The sequence below is a fragment of the Osmerus eperlanus genome, chromosome 11 (genome assembly GCF_963692335.1).
Source record: "Osmerus eperlanus chromosome 11, fOsmEpe2.1, whole genome shotgun sequence".
NCBI lineage: Eukaryota > Metazoa > Chordata > Actinopteri > Osmeriformes > Osmeridae > Osmerus > Osmerus eperlanus.
This window is the reverse complement of record NC_085028.1, coordinates 8,010,901-8,032,692: the sequence shown is the minus strand read 5'-3', so window position 1 is coordinate 8,032,692 and position 21,792 is coordinate 8,010,901. Positions and strand designations below refer to the sequence as shown.

The 21,792-nt window shown below is 47.6% G+C and overlaps 1 protein-coding gene across 1 annotated transcript; it reads left to right on the top strand.

Annotated features, from left to right (window-relative positions):
• Positions 1-285: 285 nt before the first annotated feature.
• On the top strand, positions 286-20,812 carry ttc9b (tetratricopeptide repeat domain 9B). Its single transcript, XM_062473564.1, is given in 4 exon segments — positions 286-961; positions 963-1,305; positions 16,648-16,830; positions 17,073-20,812. Coding segments are annotated over 4 exon segments (759 nt in total). The 5' UTR covers positions 286-820; the 3' UTR covers positions 17,165-20,812.
• Positions 20,813-21,792: the final 980 nt, after the last annotated feature.

Sequence of the window (21,792 nt, the reverse complement as noted above, 5' to 3'; positions counted from 1 at the left end):
ATGAAAAGACGGAAACAGAGACGGTTTAGGGATAGCATAGGTTTTAGAAAAATATTTTGGTCCTATAGCCTATACCTACTTCAAATATATCGGTTGACCTGTGTAGGCTTACAAATGCCCAGTTCAGAACTGTATATAGATATATGCCATTTTTTTAATTTATTTTTTATTATTATTAGGCAGTGTTATTGCATTAAAGCAGCCTGCAAAGTCATGCAAAGATTTGGTGCGCTTGGCTTCTATGGATGACAGAAAATTCGTTTAGATCAGCTGAGCGTCAAGTGAAGTCGCGACATCTTAAAATAGTTAGGCGAGGAACGAGATCTTCAGATTGCCTCTCACTGGCAATCGATCATAAATCATATTTTGCCGACACATTTCCCCGTCCAGTCGGCGCCCGTGTTAAAAGCTATATGCCTGCTTCCTGTCAGGGCTTGATTGCGTTCGTGATACAGCATTACCTCACGACTCCTCTATGTCCCACAATGCACCGCGAGCAAGCGATCCCGCTGTCTGTGGTGCTGAAGCTGCGCGTGCCTGGAGCTGGTGAACCACACAGTCGGAACATCCTTGCGCGCAAAGGTCTGAGCGACGAAATAGTCTTCTAAATAGGAATCAAAGCCAAGTGTTTATTAGCCAATTATTGGTTTTACATAGTGTAAAGTTTTTCTAGAGACAAACATTAATCACACATGTTGCTGTTTTCTTTTTAATCGAATAAGCTCCTGCTAGATTTATTTTTAGATAACCATCGCCTTGTTCTTTATTGTCGCTGCCTGATTGCCGTCTCCGCGCTTTCCTCTTCCGCCTCGCATACTTTATGCACAGCACGCTACTCGTGACTTCCCCGAGAAAACAGACCTTCGCGTCGGAACAGCATGGCTCTCTCCATCCGCGCCAACTGAGAGAGATGGAAGCCAAGCAACACTCAATAAAGAGCCTTAAGAGCTATCCTGAGGCCGGGGGGCCGGAGCCTGGCTGCGGCTGCGGGGGGAGACGTTGGCGGCGGAGGAGGCAGTGGTAGTGGAGGTTACCGTACCGGCTCGGCCGAGATGGAGATGGAGACGAAGATCCAAAAAGCTATCGAATTCAAGGTTGAGGGTCATAGATGCTACAAAGAAAAGAAATTTCGCGAAGCTATCGGGAAATACCACCGGGCTTTGCTTCACTTAAAGGGGGTGCATGTCATCGACGGAACCACGGGCTCCGAAGTCAACCTGCTGAACCAAGCCACCGCCAAGTTGACTGAGGAGCAGCGGAGAGCCGTGGAGATAACCGAGATTGAGTGTTACGACAGCTTGACAGGTGAGAGGAGACGTTTGTGTGGGGGGGTTGTGAAGTCGCCGTTTCACACACGCAGCGTTTCAGCCGACCGCCAATCCAAGGCTTTTGAACCTGGAAAGCTCGTTTTGACTCAAAGCCGTTTTCTCGCTATTGTTCTTACCGGTTCTTTGGGTTCGCATGACTGAGATGGCTTTTCACGTAATTGTTCTGATGTCTTCCGGCTGTTGATATCAGAAGCTGATGAGACCGGCATGTTTTTTTCTTTCTCAAAGCAATCAGTGGACAGCGCCACGGTGCTGAATAAGTATCACGAGTATCATGGCGAATGTGTGTATTCGGTGGATTAGGCTGTTTCTCGTGGTCCTAAGCCTCGTGTTTTACAAGAGCGTAACCTGATATTGACCTAATATGCCAGTCAAGGTGTCAAGATGAAGTCTTTATTTACTGGACACTGACACGGGTTAAAAATAATTGTTGTTCGTGCCAGGCGCTGAATTTCACCGCCAGGTTTTTCTATCTCGTAATGCTTTCTATTTGAACCCCCTTTCTCGGTCTGGCTCTTTGGGATCATTTCCCGTTTAATTATGTCTTTCTTTCAGTCTTTATATAAAATATTTCATCCTTAGAGGCTTTTTATTATTATAGCACTAGACACAACATGTTGTCTTTAAGCCTAGATCAGTGGTTATTGTACCTCAGCCTATGGAAAGATTTGTGTGTGTGTGTGTGTGTGAAAGAGAGAGAGAGAGAGAGAGAGAGAGAGAGAGAGAGAGAGAGAGAGAGAGAGAGAGGGGGGGGGGTGTGTAAAGCAATAAACACAGTCAGGAGCTCTGGGCACTTCCTGTATCCCTGTCTGCCAACCAGAGGCTGGCTACTTTCTGTTTGTCTGTCTACTCAACAGGAACTTCTGACCCAGGCCTCTTCTCTCTGGGGGAAGTTATGTTGATGCTAAAACACCTCACATCCTGTAAGTCACAGGTGACATGTAGCCTTACTGTAAATACATGGAGGAACTAGTGGGAGTCCTGGGGGGGTGGGGTGGGTGGAGGAGATGGGAGGAGAGAGGAGTAGGTGGAGTAGTAGAACAGAAGGCAGAGAGAAGAGGTACAATAGAGTGTGTGTGCATCACCATAGCAACAGTGCTGATTGTTCTGTTACGACTGTCCCCATTCTCCGACCAGTGCTGTGTGAGTGAGGTGACCTGAGGTTAAGAAGACAATCCAAGGATCCATGTTTACTCCTGAATGTCACTTATGGGGAGCATTACAGGATGGCTGGATATCACCTAATGGTCAATCTTTGTCTCAAACAGGATCATCTGGCCCAACAGATGTGGGTCTATGAAGGATTGTAATATAACAAAAATAATCTAATCAATCCAGCAGATGTAAGACATTGTTATCCCTGCAGATTCAGATCTGGTGGTCAGTTTGCCAGACGTGAGTGTAAGACAAAGAGAGATTGTTGCTTGTGCAGTAATCGTGGAACGGCTACAGAACAGGGATGTGTAAGATTAGAAACCTGGATGGTCAATCTCACCAAGGAGAGTGTCTAGAGAGAATATCTGTCAGATAAAACAGATGAGACAGTTGACATTGTAACCATAACAATTTGGGATAATAAATCATAAACTGTGTCGTGTTTTAGAGAGAAGCAGACAGGAAGATTAGAGGCAGGCCGGTAGCTGTGTTGTGTCTTAGAGAAAGGCAGGAAGATTAGAGGCAGGCAAGTAGCTGTGTTGTGTCTTAGAGAAAGGGAAGGAAGATTAGAGGCAGGCCAGTAGCTGTGTTGTGTCTTAGAGAAAGGCAGGAAGGTTAGAGGCAGGCGGGTAGCTCGCTGTTTTGTCATGTCATTCTTGTCCTCCATGTTGGCCTTACATGGCTCTGACCCCTGCTAAGGCAGACTCTGCTCTACTCTGCTCTAGATGCTGTGGGTCTAACTGGGGACCCATTGTGGCATGAAGGAGAAAGGGAGGCAGAAAGAGGGAGAGGGAGAAGGGTTAGAACGAGTGAAAGAGAAAAAGAGAGAGAAAGAGAAAAAGAGAGAGACATAGAGAAGAGGGACAAATATGGAAAGGATCAGAAAAAAAGAGGTTCAGAGGGGGAGGACAGAGAGAGAAATAGCGAGAGAGGGAGAACGTGAGGGGTGGGCACTAGCATACTACATGGGGCATATTTACCATGGCAACCATCACGCACGTCTTTTCCTTTTGTTGTAGTAGTTCCTGGTCATTAACCTGTCTCAGACTCTGTGTCTGTGGCTGTGTTGGTGTCTGTGGCTTGGTCTGTGTCTGTAGCTGTGTTGTTATTTGTGACTAGCTCATTACCCAGAGTCCTGCTGGACAGAAGGGGGCCCCTGTGGGTTTTATCTGAGGCTGTGCTGTGATTGGTCGGCTGGCCCAGGCTGTGACGCATGCTACAGGGCAACAGAGCAGACAGGACCCCACCACCAGCTTCACTGTGTGTATGTGACCTTGTGGATGTGTGTGTGTGTAGATGTACTTGTAATATTGTATGTTTATGACAGTGTATGTGTGACTGTATGTGTGTATGTTTCTGTTAATGTGTGTGTGTGATATTGTGTGTTTAATGATAGTGTGTGTGACTGTACGTGTGTTTCTGTGTATCTGTGAGTGTGATGTGTGTATGATTCTGTTTGTCTCAGCAATCGTAGCACTGCAGGCAGCAGCTGCCCTCGGGCTGTGTTGGGTATGGGGGGAGGGGCTCCAGGGGGGGAGGGGCTCCAGGGGGGGAGGGGCTCCAGGGGGGGAGGGGCTCCGGGGGGGGGGGGGGGGGGCTCTGGGAGGGGTGGGGGTGGTCGCCGGGGACTGCTCATCCTGCCATTCTTACTGGCTGTGCTGACATGGCTGTTAGTGTGTGTGAGTGTTTGTGTATGTGTGTTATATCTATGGGTGTCTGTGTTATGTGTTGTGACACTGACAAGCTTTCCCTCCTGTTATGTGTGCTGTGCCAGTCAAAGCACCTTTCTGAAGGGGCCTGGGAGAGAGGACAGGTCTGTCTGAAGGGTCCTGGGTGAGAGGACAGGTCTGTCTGAAGACATCAGAAGAGAGACTGAGAGCGTCCTGGAGGACGCAGAGAGAGGAGGAGGAAGATAGAAGAGAGATGGGGGAAGAGAGAATGAGTAAGGGAGAAGAGAGGGATGTAGAGGGATGGAAGATGGATGACGAGAGAAGAGAGAGGGAGGAGTGGGAAGAGAGCAAGAGAAAGGGGAAGACAGATGGAGGAATACAGCGATGGAGATATTGAGGAAAACTTGGCTGGATGAGAGGAAAGAAGAAATCAATACAAACACAAGCGAGTGGTTTTTATGGTATGATGTGAGCAAGGCTAGCAAGAGAGAGGAAACACAGAGAGAAGCAGAAAGAGAGACAAGCAGGAGAGTAAGAGAACCGATAGCGAGACAAAGAGAGAGTCTAGCAGGAGAGAAGGAGAAAAGATGGAGGGAGAGAGAGAGAAAGAGACAGACCCTGAGACAGATATGGTTAGAGAAATAAGCAGGTGGAGATAGGAAGAGGGCATGGCTAAACCCTAGTGCTGTTACCTGATTCTGAATAAGTTAGTCCAACATATGAAGATAACCCAGAATTCAGCAGCGTTCTATAAGAGAGAGAAGATGTGTGTGTGCGTGTGTGTGACCACATACAGCCTGCCGGTCCCCTGGATAGTGAGGTACCAGAGAGGACATCATCATCATACCGTAGAGGCTCACATCTGGGTCATACTGTAAAGGCCTACATCTAACTATCTAGAAAGAGGAGAGATATTTAACCTGTATTCAAGGGGAGATGAGTGTTGCGTGAAACAGACTCTGTACAGGTCATCTGGAAGATCAAACTATCGTCTGATTGGCTAGTAGTGCCTCTAATGTGTGTTTTGCTCCCTGTGAGTCATGAGTATCTGGGGGGGGGGGGGTGTCAGCAGCAGGAAGTGCTAAGTGATGCGCTTTGTTTTGTAACAGCCAGCGGCTTCGGATCACTCTGCTCGCAGCCGTGATGACCCAGCAGTTTCCACCCACCTGTCATGCCTAAGAAGAAATCGAGTCTTTGTGTGTCTCTGTGTGTGAGAGAGTGAGTGTTTGCGTGAGTGTGTGTGTGTGTGTCAGTATTCCCCACCCCATCCATCTGAACTCGTCATTTCAGCAAGGGGCCAGTTCATCGATGAACTTCTGAACCGTGACTTGCAGTTGCAGGCAGTCATTGTAATGAGGTTTTAATGAGCTGTTAGATGTCAACAACATCTGTTCCTCTGAGAACTCCACAGACTAAGGGATCCACCCTCCTACAACAGAGTAGAAGGAGGAAAGAAGCATCTAGAATGAGGCAGATATTCTGTTCCTCAGGAATCTCCACATGCACGAGAAAAGGACAAGGGGGAGAGGAGAGCAAAAAAGGAGAGAAAGAAAGGAGAGGAGGGAGGGAGGGAGGGAGGGAGGGAGGGGGGAGGGAGGGAGGGAGGGAGGGAGGGGGGAGGGGGGAGGGAGGGAGGGAGGATAAATCCCTGAGGGATGGAGAAGAATTTGGGAAAACAGAACAAAAAGAAGGGAATGAAGGAAAGATATGAGGTTGTGTCAGGCAGGAAGAGAAGAAAGAGAAAAGGGTTGGATGGAGAGAGAGCAAATCAGAAGAGATGAGGGAAACAGAGAGAGAGATGTGTCGAAGAGGTTGATGGAGGGGTTTTTCATCCGTGTGTACGCCGTAAGGCTGTGGGGGGAGAGGGGGGGGGGTTGGAGCTGGGAGCTGCAGGCATCTTGTGTGCCAGGTCTGCAGATGGCATGGTTGCTGCCATGGGGGGCATGGTTGGGCTGTACTGTACTGTACCACAATGTACTGCTCCACACACACCACTCCACAACAGCTGAAGGGGGTGGACAGAGTTAAGGAGGGGAGTGTGTGTGTGTGAGAGAGAGAGAGAGAGAGAGAGAGAGAGAGGGAATTTGGAAGAGAGCGGGGAAGAAGAGATACAAGTGTTTCCAATGATCGAAGTGGGGGGGGGGGGGGGGGGGGGGCAGAGGAAGTAGGGGAGGGAGGGGGGACAGCAGGCTGGGGAGAGGGAGCCTTGTGTCATAACTAAATAACACCTAGTCATCTGGTATTATCATGAGGATGGAGAGAAGGGGGGTTGGCCGGAGGGTGATGGAAAGAGAGAGACAGGGAAACAGAAAATGAGAGAGATGGAGAGTATGCAGAATATGTTGGCATGCCAACTCAACAGTGATGAGGATGCAGTGACACGAAGCAGCCTATCACACGGAGCTCCAGTGGCCTCTCAGCTCTCTGATCAGGCTAACTGTTTAGACATCTGTCTGGGTTGTCTCCACATGGGTTGGTTTATGTCTTTACAGTGTTGTCAGACTACAGTGTTGTCTCTGTGGCCTAGCAACAATGAAATGAGAGATTGTGTCAGGCGTCAGTGTTGTTCCTGTGGCCTCTGCTAGGAGAGCACACACTTATACTTTACTAATCTCCAGAGTGGAAATGATATAGTTCTTTGTTTTCAAATCCAGAAACGTATTGAGTCAGGTGGCTGAGCGGTGAGGGAGTCGGGCTAGTAATCCGAAGGTTGCCAGTTCGATTCCCGGTCATGCCAACTGACGTTGTGTCTTTGGGCAAGGCACTTCACCCTACTTGCCTCGGGGGTATGTCCCTGTACTTACTGTAAGTCGCTCTGGATAAGAGCGTCTGCTAAATGACTAAATGTAACGTAAAATGTATTGGAGCACAGAAGAGAGAAGTCCAGGTTGAGAGAAAGACAGAATGTTCCGGCCTGTCATGGCCTAGTAGAACGGAGACACGTTGTTTATGGACCTGGATCACCCTCTGATTGGCTAGTCTGACTCACTGACTGACTGAATGACTGGCTGGTTAACTGGCTGGTCTATACATTTAATACATTTACATTTAGCAGACGCTCTTATCCAGAGCGACTTACAGTAAGTACAGGGAGATTCCCCCCGAGGCAAGTAGGGTAAAGTGCCTTGCCCAAGGACACAACGTCATTTCGCACTGCCGGGGAATCGAACCGGCAACCCTCTGATTACTAGCCCGATTCCCTAACCATTCAGCCACCTGACTCCCATGTCAGGTCTATCTCTTGTACTGTATGTGTGACCAGCTGTGTTCAGCCTGAAACCAGTTGAGAGTGTTGATCAGAACAGTTTCACATATCAGCTGGTTTGTTGAACCACTTAGAAGCTCAGAGTACTTTTACTGTTTGACAGCAGAGGAACACATCAAAGCTGACTCTGAGAGAATGCTGGCCAAGGTAGTTGGCAGAGCCGTCTCTATCACTCTCCCTCTGTCCCTCTCACTCTGCCTCTCTCTCTATCTCTCTCCCTCTGTCCCGCTCACTCTCCCTCTCTCTCTATCTCTCTCCCTCTGTCCCGCTCACTCTCCCTCTCTCTCTATCTCTCTCCCTCTGTCCCTCTCACTCTCCCTCTCTCTCTATCACTCTCCCTCTGTCCCTCTCACTCTCCCTCTCTCTCTATCACTCTCCCTCTGTCCCTCTCACTCTCCCTCTCTCTCTATCACTCTCCCTCTGTCCCTCTCACTCTCCCTCTCTCTCTATCTCTCTCCCTCTGTCCTCTCACTCTCCCTCTCTCTCTATCACTCTCCCTCTGCCTCTCTCACTGTCCCTCTCTCTCTATCACTCTCCCTCTGTCCCTCTCACTCTCCTTCTCTCTCTATCTCTCTCCCTCTGTCCCTCTCACTCTCCCTCTCTCTCTATCTCTCCCCCTCTGTCCCTCTCACTCTCCCTCTCTCCCTCTCTCTCTCTCTCTCTCTCTCTCTCTCTCTCTCTCTCTCTCTCTCTCTCTCTCTCTCTCTCTCTCTCTCTCTCTCTCTCTCTCTCTCTCTCTGTCTCTATCCCTCTCTCCCTCTCTCCCTCTCTCTATCTCTCTATCTCTCTCCCTCTGTCCCTTTCACTCTCCCTCTCTCTATCTCTCTCCCTCTGTCCCTCTGTACCTCTCTCTCTCCCTCTGTCCCTCTGTACCTCTCTCTCTCCCTCTCCATCTGTCTCTCCCTCTTTCTCTCTGTCTGTCTCTCTCTCTCTCTTGCTTTCTTGCCCACTCTCTTTCTCTCTGTCTCTTTCTCTCTGTTTCTCTCTCTTCCCCTCTCTGTCGCCACCCCTTTTCCCCCTCTCTCTCACTGCCCCTCTCTCTCCCTCCCTCTTCCCCTCTTTCTCCATTTACTGTAAGTGCCACCCTACCTTGGTGCCTGTCCTGTGCCCCTCAGTAAAGGGCAGGGTGATGTCAGCAGGAGCGACCAGTGTGTCTGGTCAGCTGAAGGTCTCTTACAAATACGGCACTTCACTTACAAGAATTGGAAAGGAAGTGAAAGACCACCACCTGGTTCCCTGAAAGAAACCAGACAAGATCATCTCTGAGGTCGCTCGAGGATGTTGTTGACCCCAGTCACGGACCCGAGAACGCTGAGTTGGTCCGTAATGATGTCATCGCCGATGAAGTCATCGTGCAGTGTCCGTCTCATGTAGGAGACTCAGTAGTCATGGTGACAACTCCTTCTGGCATATTACAGGGAAGTTATCACCTGAAGAAGTGATTGTTGTAGGTGAGCAGACTGGTGCCGGGGCGGGCGAGGCAGGCGAGGCAGGCGAGGCAGGGCATGAGGGGGAGGGAGTACAGGGTTACCTCATAGCTGTAGAGGAACAGAAGGAGAGAAAAGCTCAAAGATTATTCCGGATGCACAGCACACAGCGTCTGATTTAGGATAAATCCCCTCTCTTTATCGCTATCTCGCTCTCTCTCTCCCTTTATGTGTGTGTGTCTCTTATTCCTACTCTCCCCTCTCTCTCTCTCTGTTTCTCCCCCTCTCTCTCTCTCTGTTTCTCCCTATCTCTCTCTCTTTCTGTTTCTCCCCACCTCTCTCTCTCTCTCTCTCTCTCTCTCTGTTTCTCCCCATCTCTGTCTCTCTCTCTGTTTCTCCCTATCTCTCTCTATGGGAGGGATCTGACAGAATAAGCTGGCTACTTCATTTTCCTTCACTCCATGGATTGCTGTTGCACCCTGGGTGATCCATGCAAATGTGTTTGGCAAGCCAGCATTTTCTAAGAAAGATGGTTGGTTTGTGTGTGTGTGTTCAGGGGAACCTATGTTGCCAGGGGGGAAGACTAACACTGCCACGCTTTGCAGGGAATGCAATCAGAGCCGCGAGAGCAGAAACACCTGTTTCTCTTTCTTTTCTCGCTGCAATTCTGCAGAGGAGTGCTGAGGATGCCAGCGAAGCACACACACACACATACTGTACACACACTCACACTCACAAACACGCACACACCAAAAGATCAACAAAGGTGTATAATGATGTGCTTCTTGCTGTGATTGGAGGATGTTTTAGTCTAAGTGCAGCAGTGGCAGATGCTGAGAGAGCTTATTTGTAGCTCTTGTTCTCGTACTGATATTTCCGTTTTTAATGACTTGAGGAAATGAGGAATTTCAGTCGTCAGGGAGCCAGGGTCTCTGCTTTCAACCTCAAAGGAGGGTGCCTTACTGGATCAATGGAGAATTTGAATAACTATAACAGCCACCATGCAGAACTATGAGAGAAAAGAGAGGAAGAGGGGAGGAAGAAGGAGAGAGGGGAGTAAATTCAGCTTTACAGAGAGAGAGGGACAGAGAGAGGGGGACAGAGAGAGAGAGGGACAGAGAGAGGGGGACAGAGAGAGAGGGACAGAGAGAGGGAGACAGAGAGAGGGGGACAGAGAGAGGGGGACAGAGAGAGGGACAGAGAGAGAGGGACAGAGAGAGGGGGACAGAGAGAGGGACAGAGAGAGAGGGACAGAGAGAGGGGGACAGAGAGAGAGGGACAGAGAGGAGAGAACCGAGAGCAGAGAGAAGAAAGAGAGAAATAAAGGTAGGAGATGAATAGATCTATAGATGATGGAGGCAAAAGAGAAAAGACAAGAAAAGAAAGACAAAAAATACGGAGAGGAAGAAAACAGGGAGACTGGCCAGGGGGAAGGAGGGCAAGGGAGCACAGGATGCGAGAGAGAGGGACAGAGAGACAGAGGGCAGAGTGGCATCAGAGCAGACTGCTGTGTCATGTCAGAACAGTCAGGTGATGAAGAGAGCCAGCAGCGTCAACCCTGCCCTTCTCAATGACAGAGGAGGGAGGGAGGGAGGGAGGGAGGTGCAGTGGAAGAGAGAGGGTATTGACTGAGGGCTTAGAGAGCTATTCCTGGAGGGACTGGAGAGATGATCTACAAGTGATGTCCAGAGACTGAAGAGCTCTTAGTACCCGGGTTGCAGCCATTAAGAATTGGGGTTTGGTACCGAAACCCGGTGCTAACATGGCACCGGTACCTATATGACAGTATGTACTGGACCTAATCAAAACGCAGATTTTGGTGCCTCATAAGTGCCTGAGCTGTCGATTGAAATATTTGCCCTCTGGTGCTCTGAAATGGACGTAAGAAGCATCATCACTGCACATGATCGCTATTTAATATTTAGCCTACTGCACTTATGTGTCAGAATAATCAGAAAAATTATTTCCCGATAGAAAATTCACGTGAATGCATGTCGGAACACGGATAGTCAAAGAACATGGCAGACAACAGTTTTTTTTTCTCAATAATAAAGCCGTTCTTTAATGTCCTCTGACGTCGTTTTGTGGCTCTTTTTTCCTTTTCTTATTATCGGTTCAGGCACCGGAACTGTTTTAGTAAAAGTATCGATTTGGCATCGGTATCGTAAAAACCCAAACGATACCCAACCCCTATTGCTAAGAATGCGGGGTCATTTAGCAGTTTTGTGTGTGCACTGTTTGTGCGTGTGTGTATAGATGTTGTGTGTGGTGTGTAGGTATGTCTGGTTCGGTGGTGTGGCCTTCCAAAATGATGGACAGCAGACTAATCCACTCCACACCAGCGGTTTTAAATGAGCCTCCTCAAAAGACCCTGGGACAAGGGGAGGGCGGGAGGAGGGAGGGCGGGAGGAGGGAGGGCGGGAGGAGGGAGGGAGAGACATTGCTGATAGATGTGAGGGATGGAGAGAGAGAAAGAAGACGAGAGAGAGAAATGGAGGGAATAAAGAAGGAAGAGAAAGAGGGGAGTTCAAGGAAGAGAAGAGAGGTGAGGGAGGAGAGAGAAGGAACCAAGTTAACAGAAGAGATGACAAAGAGAGACAGAGACATAGAGATAATACAATTAAAGGAGTCTGAGTGAGTGAGTGGAGTGTCTTTAATCTGATATCCATTGCTGCAGAGGTTCAGGCAGGAGGACTCAGTATAGTATTTCACACGGTACAATACATGATTGTAATACTTGAATTTGGCATAATGGTTATGCTAGCCGCGGTTCCCTGCCGCACCCAACGGAGACACTATCTCGACCTCCGAGCAGAGAGCAGCGACGCATTCCCACCTACGAAGGAACACAGAACCAAGGGTGGAGGCCGGGGAGGCGGAGGCAGCAGATTAAACAGAGCATCCTGTGTCGCAGTAAGCAATGCACAGTGCAGCGATATCCTGATTAAATAGCCCGCCCAGCTAAGAAGGTGTGCCCCGACTGCGTGATATGACGAGTTGCTAGTGACGCGCTATGTCTCGCGTCTCCTCCATGAACTAGCTCCGCTTGTTTTTCTACGTTCTGTAATCTACATTCTACATTCTGTACTATACATTCTGCATTCTGAACTCGTTTTTTTGTGCAGTTTGTCTGTGTTCCCATTTACCATTTCTCTCCTCTTACACTCATCCCTCCTTTTCTCTTTTCATGCATCTCTCTTTCTCTTTCAGTCATTTCCTCCATCTCTTCCTGGTTGAGTGTCAATTCTTCCTGGTTGAGAGTCAGTTCTTCCTGGTTGAGAGTCAGTCTTCCTGGTTGCGAGTCAGTTCTTCCTGGTTGAGAGTCAGTTCTTCCTGGTTGCGAGTCAGTTCTTCCTGGTTGAGAGTCAGTTCTTCCTGGTTGAGAGTCAGTTCTTCTTGGTTGAGAGTCAGTTCTTCCTGGTTGAGAGTCAGTTCTTCCTGGTTGAGAGTCAGTTCTTCCTGGTTGAGAGTCAGTTCTTCCTGGTTGAGAGTCAGTTCTTCTTGGTTGAGAGTCAGTCTCTACCTGTCTGTTGTTCTTGTCTGTTGTTCTGTTCTGCACAGAAGATAGAAGATCCAGAACATGTGTTAACTGCACCCACTCACATGGCACCTCTCTTCACACATACACACAGTTACACAGACACACACACATATATGCTGTACACTCGCCCACACACACTAAGCAGCTGTCGTTGCACCTGTTGGGTTTTTCCGAAAAGAGATTAGACAAAATCTTTCTCGTGGCATACTTCTCCCCCGTACAATCTGGCTCTCAGTAGGACTCCAGGAGACAGAGAGGAAAAGAAAATCATTTGAGTGAGAGACTCCCATATTCCTGAGACATTGACTCAATGTGGTCAAGGCCATACCTTTAATGACCTTCCTCTGTCAATCTCTCTCCCTCTCCCTCTCCCTCTCCTCTCTCTCTCTCTCTCTCTCTCTCTCTCCCTCTATCTCTCTCTCATCACTCTATATGTCTCAGGTCAACACAATCCTGTGTGTGAGTATGTGTGGTGTGAGTGAGTGAGTGTGTGTGTGTGTTGGGATGGTGTTGATATTGTTGCACACATAACTAGAGAGGGTACAATTTCTGGGGAAATTGTAGGGTGTGCTTGCTTGCGTCGGTTGCACAGGGGTCCGTTTTTGAATGACATTTTTACAACTGATATTTCTGTACATTTTATATAAAAATGCATACTTATTATTTATAAAGATAACATAGATTTAAAAGCATTTTTTGTGCTGCTCGTTTACAACTGAAAATACGAGTGAAGTGTAGAATTAAATATGATGTCTTCTCATTTCCCCTGCAAGAGGCAGCCTCATAGCTGAATCAAAACGAATAAATTTGGCAGACCGGTGTAAAAATGGACCTAATCTCTATGACTTAAACGTCCTTTTAAGTTTTCCCTTCTTGTGATATTTTCAGGCATTTAGCCTACTCATATTGCATTCATTCATTAATAAAGAACCCCCTTTGAAGATTATTCTACGACGTTACCCGGCAGTAGAAGATGGAATCGTGATTCAAACAGTACCATCTGCTAACTGAAAATATGCCCCCAAAACGTACAGGAAAACGTAAATAAGCTTGACATTTATTTTGTGGAAAATCGCTCATTCATAAAAAGCTCACTGGTAGCGATCAGTCAGTAACAACGCAAAATGCGATATAGCCCTGTGTGGAGAAGCTGCCCCGGTAAATTCTACTACTACAGTACAGTACTAGACTACTGCTGTGTTCTTCTTAGTAGCGATTGCGTTGGTTGAATTCGATTCATTTTCATGAACAGATTGACAAAGTTTAGGCTGTGGCAATGAAGTTAAGGTTAGTAGTTAGATAGATTTTTGATTTAAGTAAGGAGAGTGCCGAACATGTTCTGTCGCCGTTTGACTTCCTAAACAGCTGTGTCTCGCGTAGGCTACAGCGTTTCAGTGAGCAACACTGGTTTGAAACCACAGGTAATGATAATTTCACCCACAAATTGTTTACTTGTAATGTAATGTCATAATAAATACTACAACGAAAATGTATTTGTGAGGAATGTTTATTTTAACGATTGTAAACAGATGCATCATAGACCACTGTAGTATGTGTTGCCCGGGCAACAGAGGCTAATGTCATGATGCTAATACTTCAGTGACATAGTAGACTACTGTTTCCGAAAGTAGATGTACTTCCTTAATAAAATCAGCTTATATTGTACATTACACGTCACAATTGTGTGTCATATCACAAAGTAAAATTAGTAAATAGTTATCACCCTGGCCTCTTTGCTTGTGGCGTTTCTGCAGCTGCCTTGCAGTAAAGCAGTTAGCTTAGCTATCTCCCAGAAGTTAACGAGCTGCTAAACTAATGTTCTGCTAGAGGTAGTCACGCGAGTTTTCGTGACGTTAGTGACGTAAGTAGCGTCATTGACTGTGGCTAGCAAGTTAGCCACCGTTAGCTTCACTTTTCGCCACAAAAACTTAATTTCCACTTAAACCATGCAACGGAACGTAAATCCCAATAGAAGCAACTCAATGGCTACCAAGACGAAACTTTTGACACCTAGGTTGTGTATGTAGGCCAAATATTGACTGAGTTTAAGGGGGGCAAAAAGAAATACAAATAATAATAATAATATATATGTGAGAGAACAAAGGTTGTGCCCTTGCCGAAGGCAAAGCACACCCAATAATACTGTTCTCTTCCCTCAAACACTCCGTACGTCTGGCTAATGGCCCTCCTGTGTGTGTGTGTGTGTGTGTGTGTGTGTGTGTGTGTGTGTGTGTGTGTGTGTCTGTGTGTCTGTGTGTGTATGCATACATCCATGCCTGTGTGTGAATTCTGAGATCGTTAGCCATTATGCTATTAGTATCTGTAACTGGATCATCCTAAATCTCCACTGTACTGGCTGATAGTGCAGAAATATGGATGGATAGATGGATGGATGAACAGTGACTAATGGACAGAGAGAAAATTGTGTGTATGTGTGTGTATGTGTGTGTGTGTGTGTGTGTGTGTGTGTGTGTGTGCGTGTGTGTGTGTGTGTGTGTGCATGCTAACCCTGTAGTAGCATAAAGTAACAAGGTCCAGTGTCACGATAGTGTTGAGATTGGTGGCTGGAGGCGTTGAGCTTTAAAAACAGCACAGAAAGATAGGGAGGGAAGGAACAAGAAGTGAGATAGGAAAGAGGGAGTGATGAAGAGAAGCTCACATACACACATACCTATAAACACACACACACACACATATATATCCCCATAGATCTGTAATGGTTGGCCTCATCCCCTGATGTCCATGATGAATCATTTAGTTTGATACATTTGTGGACGAATTCCCACTGATTGATGAAGCCCTATTCCATTCCAACAAGCATGTACACTCATACAGACACACACACACACACACTCCAAAAGTGCACGCACACACACACACTTCATCTACTTATCTGGGGACCAGTGTTACAGGGAGGTGACAGGTGCTCAAACTGAAAGTGTCCCTAGTGTGCCACCCCTCTTCCTCCTTCCCTCCCTCCACCCCTCTTCCTCTTTCCCTCCCTCCACCCCTCTTCCTCCTTCCCTCCTTCCACCCCTCTTCCTCCTTCCCTCCCTCCACCCCTCTTCCTCCTTCCCTCCCTCCACCCCTCTTCCTCCTTCCCTCCCTCCACCCCTCTTCCTCCTTCCCTCCCTCCACCCCTCTTCCTCCTTCCCTCCCTCCACCCCTCTTCCTCCTTCCCTCCCTCCACCCCTCTTCCTCCTTCCCTCCCTCCACTCTTCTTTCACAGTGTGTGCTCCTCTTTTCCAGGAATGTCGGAAGGTCGAAGGTTAGGCACAGGGGGTAAAGGGATAAAGTCATGAAGGCAGAAGGGATGGGGGGATGAAGGATGAGGAGAAAAGAAGAAAGGTTGTTATCATCAAAGCATAATAAGATGGGTACTGAGGGACAGAACGAAGGAAAGAAGAATTGTGAGATGAGAAGACGAGGAGAGGAAGAAGAGGCAGGCAGGAAGAGATGACCATAGAAATACTGAGTGACTGGTCGGAGGACAGCATTTTCTGCACTTCCTCTTTCCCTTCTCTCTTCTCCACGCTTCTCTCCCCCCCCCCTCTCCTCCACTCTCTTTTCCCCTGACATCCCTTTCCCTGCCAAGTCAGGCAAACATGGATTAAGCATGGTGACTCCATTAGATTGTAATTCTAAAGGTGTGCTATGCTTGCTAGTTTCTCCTCCGCCTCGCCACGCCCCCCACACCTATACCCCTCCCCCCCCCACACACACACACCTCCTCCAACCATTTCCAGGAGAGTTCAACAGCAGCGGCATGGTGAACTAGATTACACAGCATCCCTCAGGCCTCCTTTGGTGTGTGTGTGTGTGTATGTGTGTGTGTGTTATTTGATATGGTCTCTGTCCCTGCTGTACTACACTTTATTAATATGATTACCAGCTTCTCAGCGCTGTGTCCTGGAGTTATTTATATCTGTTTATATCTATTTCTATCTCTCTGTAATCTAGGAGTCTCTCTCTTTCTCTTCTGCTTGACATAAATCCCTCGTCCCCCTGTTGGTGTAATGTATCTCAGTATGGTCCTGTTGTACTGTTCTGAACTGCAGTGGAGGTGCAGTGAGGATATCGCCACCATGATTCAACAATTCAGTGTACTTCTCTCTCTCCATCAGTTTTAACCCCTCCTCATCTCTCTTGTTCTCGTCTCAGTATCCTATCCGCCATACTTAGTGGAAGTCTGCTGCTTCTGTACCCTACTTCTCACTTCTAAACTGTATGTTTGTCGTCGTCGTCGTCCCCCCCCCCCCAGCCTGCTTGCTGCAGTCGGAGCTGGTGAACTACGAGCGTGTGAAGGAGTACTGTCTGAAGGTGCTGGGTCACCAGAGGGATCACTTCAAGGCCATGTACCGTGCTGGCATCGCCTTCTACCACCTGGGAGACTACGAATGTGCCCTGCGCTACCTACGTGACGCCAAGAACCGAGAACCCACAGGTAAGCCCAGCATGTGGTGCTCTTTTTTTGGGGTGAACGGCTCCTTTCAGTGTCAGTCATGTTAAGATGACAGGAAACCAACAATGTGAATGATAAAATGATTCTCTGTTTCTCCCTCTCTCTCTCTCTCTCTCTCTCTCTCTCTCTCTCTCTCTCTCTCTCTCTCTCTCTCTCTCTCTCCCTCTCTCTCTCTCTCTCTCTCTCTCTCTCTCTCTCTCTCTCTCTCTCTCTCTCTCTCTCAGACACCAACGTGTTGAGGTACATCCAGCTGACGGAGATGAAGATGATCAAGAGCAGCCAGCGGGACAGAGAGAGAGAGGAGGCTCTGGGTTAACCTCTGACCTCGACACCTGCTCGTCTCCATTCCTGTGACCTGCGATTCTACACCCTCCATTCTACTTTTCCTCCTTCTCCTTTTCTCTGACAGATCGCTAGATGAGGAAGGCTCAAACTCTACAGGCCAACCAGGATGAAAACGGAGCATTTTGCGCTCAATAACTTCCTTCCCTCCTTCCCTTTCCTGGGTTCCTCCTCTCTTCCCCTTCGTTTCTCCCCCTTCCCCCTGGACATGGGGCTTCCCTCCCCAAACTGTCAACAAAACAACAACAAGCAGCGTGAAACGTTGAACGGAAAAGGAGTTTCAGAAAGATAAACAACATATTAAACTGAGGAGACATTAGGCTTGATTTAGTAAACGTCTGAAAAAATGTCAAAAACATGTTCAGTTTTTATTCTCTTTGTTTCATGATTTGAGGACCAAAGGAAGGTTGTGGGAGGGTGGAGGGCTAGGGTGGGGGTAGTGGGCTAGGGAGCAGGTGGAAGTGTGTGGGATGGTGGTGGTTAGGTTCTGGGTGGAGGAGGAGGGGAGTTGTGTGAGGTTGTGTACTACATATCAGATGCCCAGATGGATGGTGGCCCGTGAGGCCAAACCTGTCCCCCTACAGTGTCCTCAGAACCCAGCGACCCTGAGGAGACCTGCTCTCATCACCGCGCTACAAGCTAGCATGCTATAAAAAGGCCAGCTACAATGCTAGCCACGGGATAGATAGAGACTAGGTTAGACATAGACTCACTAAGAGCTAGGTACATGTGTAGCTGAGCTAACACGCAATCGCTACATCTTTTGGCTGTTTACTGAAGGATATAGTTTGAGGGAGCTTGCCTCTCTCTCCATGTTCCTGCCCTCTTCCTTTCTTCTGAACTACCTGGTCTCAGTTTATGGACTGTTTTTCAATTCAAGGGCTAATTCAAGTGTTTGTGATCCTTCCTTTATATTTGACCAGGATTTTTGATTTTGCTGTTGATATTCATTGTACTTACTTACATGTTGGTTGTTTAAAAAGCAGAGAGCATAACCTCTGTCTTTTGTGAGGGGCAAATGAACTAGCAGACTGTCCAGCTGTGTAACAGGTATGTGTTGTTGTAAATCTGTGTGTTGAAGTTGTCGTCCAACCCCCCCACTGGAGAGTGCTGCGTTACTAACTGTTTACCCCCCCCCCCCCCTCCTCCGCCCCAACAGCACTAAAGCTAATGATGTCACAATGGAGAATAATAGTCAGTAGCAAGTTCCATCAAGCACAGCTGGCTGCAGGTCTACTGGACTGTTCTAGAATTCTCCTTAGATAGGGAGTTCTTCAGAGCTCTGCATCAAAGATCTCTGTCTGGGAAGCCCTTTAATGCTGACGCTGACAGACTCGGAGCAGAAGACAGATCACACACACCTGTCCTGCCTTTCTGCCATCCCAGCCCTGTCAGTGCACTTATACATATTCCAACACATTTGATATAAATAGGTGTCAGTGTAATCTTTATTCATTTGACAAATTATCCCAAAAACCGAGTTCCCATCGCTTGGAGTACCTAAACAGCGATTGATGACCTGATGGCTGAATTACAGCTTGGTCTGACAGTTGTTTATTAACAGTTTATCAGTACAGTTTGTTAAAAACCAACTCCAGAAATGCTGACAGGAAGTTGGCCTCCCAGTCCTTTGCTAAGGAGGTGTGACAGACATGTAATAGCATTACCTTAATCTCCTACTCCAGAACCATGGGGCCCAATCCCCCCCTCCCCCCAACTCCCACCCCTGTGTGCAAGACAAGCCCCTGCATGGCAACCTGCAGCTCCACAGGAAGCCATCTTGGATCCAGATTGGGAACGGATGGTGTGTGTGTCTGGTTTGTTGCTGCTTCCTATCATGGCATGCTAGCCCCCTTAGCCATTTACCCCAGTTAAACACTCTGCTAGCAGACTCCTACAAACACAGGAGGGACCCCCAGGAGAGTCACAGCAGCACAGTGGCCTAGATTAAACCCTCGATCTGGAGGGTGGATAACTCGCTTGCACTGGACCCTGAGAGGAGGAGGAATTAGGGTCAGCGTGCAGCAGTTTTCGGTCTCAGCAGAGTCAGGCTGAGATAGGAGAGAGGGGATTGGGACCCAGGATTGGGGACTGGGCTGGCCTGCTCTGGGGCTCTCTAATAACAAGATCTGAAGCTGTGGATGAGCAGTCAAGATCAAAGAGAGGCCTTGGACATTCAGAACTCTTTCTGGTCTCTCAGTGAAGAGAGAGACTGGCCTGAATATCTAACAGCCTGGGGAGAGAGATAAACCTGAATTTCTTTCAGACTGAGGAGAGAGATAAACTTGGATTTCTTTCAGACTGAGGAGAGAGATTGACCAAGAGCAACAACAGTGAACAGGTTAAACCAACAACAGGGAGAGACAGACGCAGAGAGAAAGACAGGGATAAATAGATGAACAGAACTGTGATGGAGAGCAGAGCAAAGCACCTGTAGGGACCTGTTATGTGGTCTCCATGGTTACCTGGTCTCAGTCCCCTCCCCCAGGCTCCCCTCCTGGTAAAGGTCGGGTGCCATGATCATCCTCTACATGGCACCAGGCGGCCATCTTGTTCCTGTCCGATCATGCTGACTCATTCCTGCCCCGTGTGTATGGCTGTCTAGAATTGCTTCCTGCTCATTAACTACAGGTCTGGGTTCAGTTCATCCAGACCTCAGCCCATAGACAATCAGCTGTCAGATCGACTGTGACTGACCCAGGACCAGTTGTTATGGGAACATAATGTAACACCATGCTGTCTGTTCTTTGCTAATAGAGGTAGAGACAACAGGCCTTCTGTGTCACATGCTCAGCGAACAACAAAACAACAAAAGCACAAAAAAAGGTGATTGGAAAGTAAATGGCTATGTGCTTGTTGCTTAATTTTCTTCTTTCCTTTGACGTCTTTTAAGGTTACATGTTTGTCAAAACATAGTTCTGTGGTTATGAGACAATTGTAAAAAAGTTAAAAACAAACAACAAAAAACAGCAACAAAGTGGAAAAGTACTGGTTGTGAACAGCTTTACTTTATTGAGTTATTTTATGTATGATGAGTACCAGAGAGAGAAGGAGTCATGTGATATTGTCTCCACAGCGACTGGTTGTGTCCTTGTGTCTGTGTCTGTCTGTGTGGGAGGTCCAGCCCCCCCCTCTCCCCCCTCTCCAAGACTAAGTCTGTAGTCTGAATCAACCTTTGACCTGTCCTTTATAAAAAGACAGTTTACTTCCTGTTGCTGTTGTTGAGAAAAGTGAGCGGGGATCATGTACCAGGAGAACCACAGGACCCAAAGGAACTACAAGAACAGGAACTGCAGTCCATGCTTCTTTTCATTGGTCTCTCACTCCTACCATAGAGAAAGACAGACTAAAGACCCCAGAGTGGTGATGACTCTATTAAGCCCTTACATCTCTGTCTGTCTCTCCTCCTCTCTCACTCTCTTTCTTCTTCTTTGTTTCTCTCTATCTTTCTCCCTCTCTCCCTCTATTTCTGTCTTTTTATATATCTCTCTCCAGTAAGGAAGATCTGCTTTCGATATCTCACCGTCCAGACATGGCTGGGTTATGCTAAGTAGTAATGGTTGAATGCTAGCCCGGGAATGCACTACAGATTGATAAATGAAGACTATAATTAAAGTTTAAAAGAAAAAGAAATTTGCATAAGTGTGTTGCCTTTCTTAAAAGTGTGTCTGGTGGTGAATGTTAACAATAACAACACATAGATACGCACATACCTTTTACATTTACATTTAGCAGACACTCTTAACCAGAGCGACTTACAGTAAGTACAGGGACATTCCCCCGAGGCAAGTAGGGTGAAGTGCCTTGCCTAAGGACACAACGTCAATTTGCACGGCCAGGAATCGAACCAGCAACCTTCTGATTACTAGCCCGATTCTCTAACCACTCAGCCACCTGACTCCAGGTTCTAATAGATCCCTTTTGCTGACCTAATGCTGGTTAAGCAGAGGGTACTCTCTCCCATACTTTCTACTCCACCACCACTCCCCTTCATCCACTCCACCTCTTCTGCCCCCCCACCATCTCTCTCTGAAGGTAATAATGTGTCTGTCACTGCTGACTGGCCAGCTTAATGACTCCCTGAGCTCCAGAGAGAGAGAGGAAGGGAGAGAACAGGAAGAAGGGAGGGAGAGAGGGGGGAGTAGCGGAGGGAGGGAGACAGATAAAGAGGGGAATAGAGGTGGGAGGGAGCGAGACAGAGAGAGGGGGTAGCGAGGGAGATAGAGAAAGGGTGGAGTGAAAAAGGGAGGGGGAAGAGGAGAGAGGAAGCAGGGAGTACAGGATCAAAACAGTGAATAAGCACAGGAAATGATGGAGGGGTAGAGAAATGAATCGACAGTTAAAAAAGATGATTTGTCAGCGTGTCTATGTTGTGTGTATATGTGTGTGTGTGTGCATATGTGTTCATGTGTGTTCAACAGGTCTTATGTCATTACAATGTTTGGATACAATGTGATGCAACCTCTTTGCATTTCATCATCTGACACCACCTACACACACAAACACACACAGTATTGTTCATTTGTTCAAATTCTTACTTTATTATATATATTGGTGATAAGTATAGTAGCTCATATAGGTTAGGACTTACAGTATTTATTA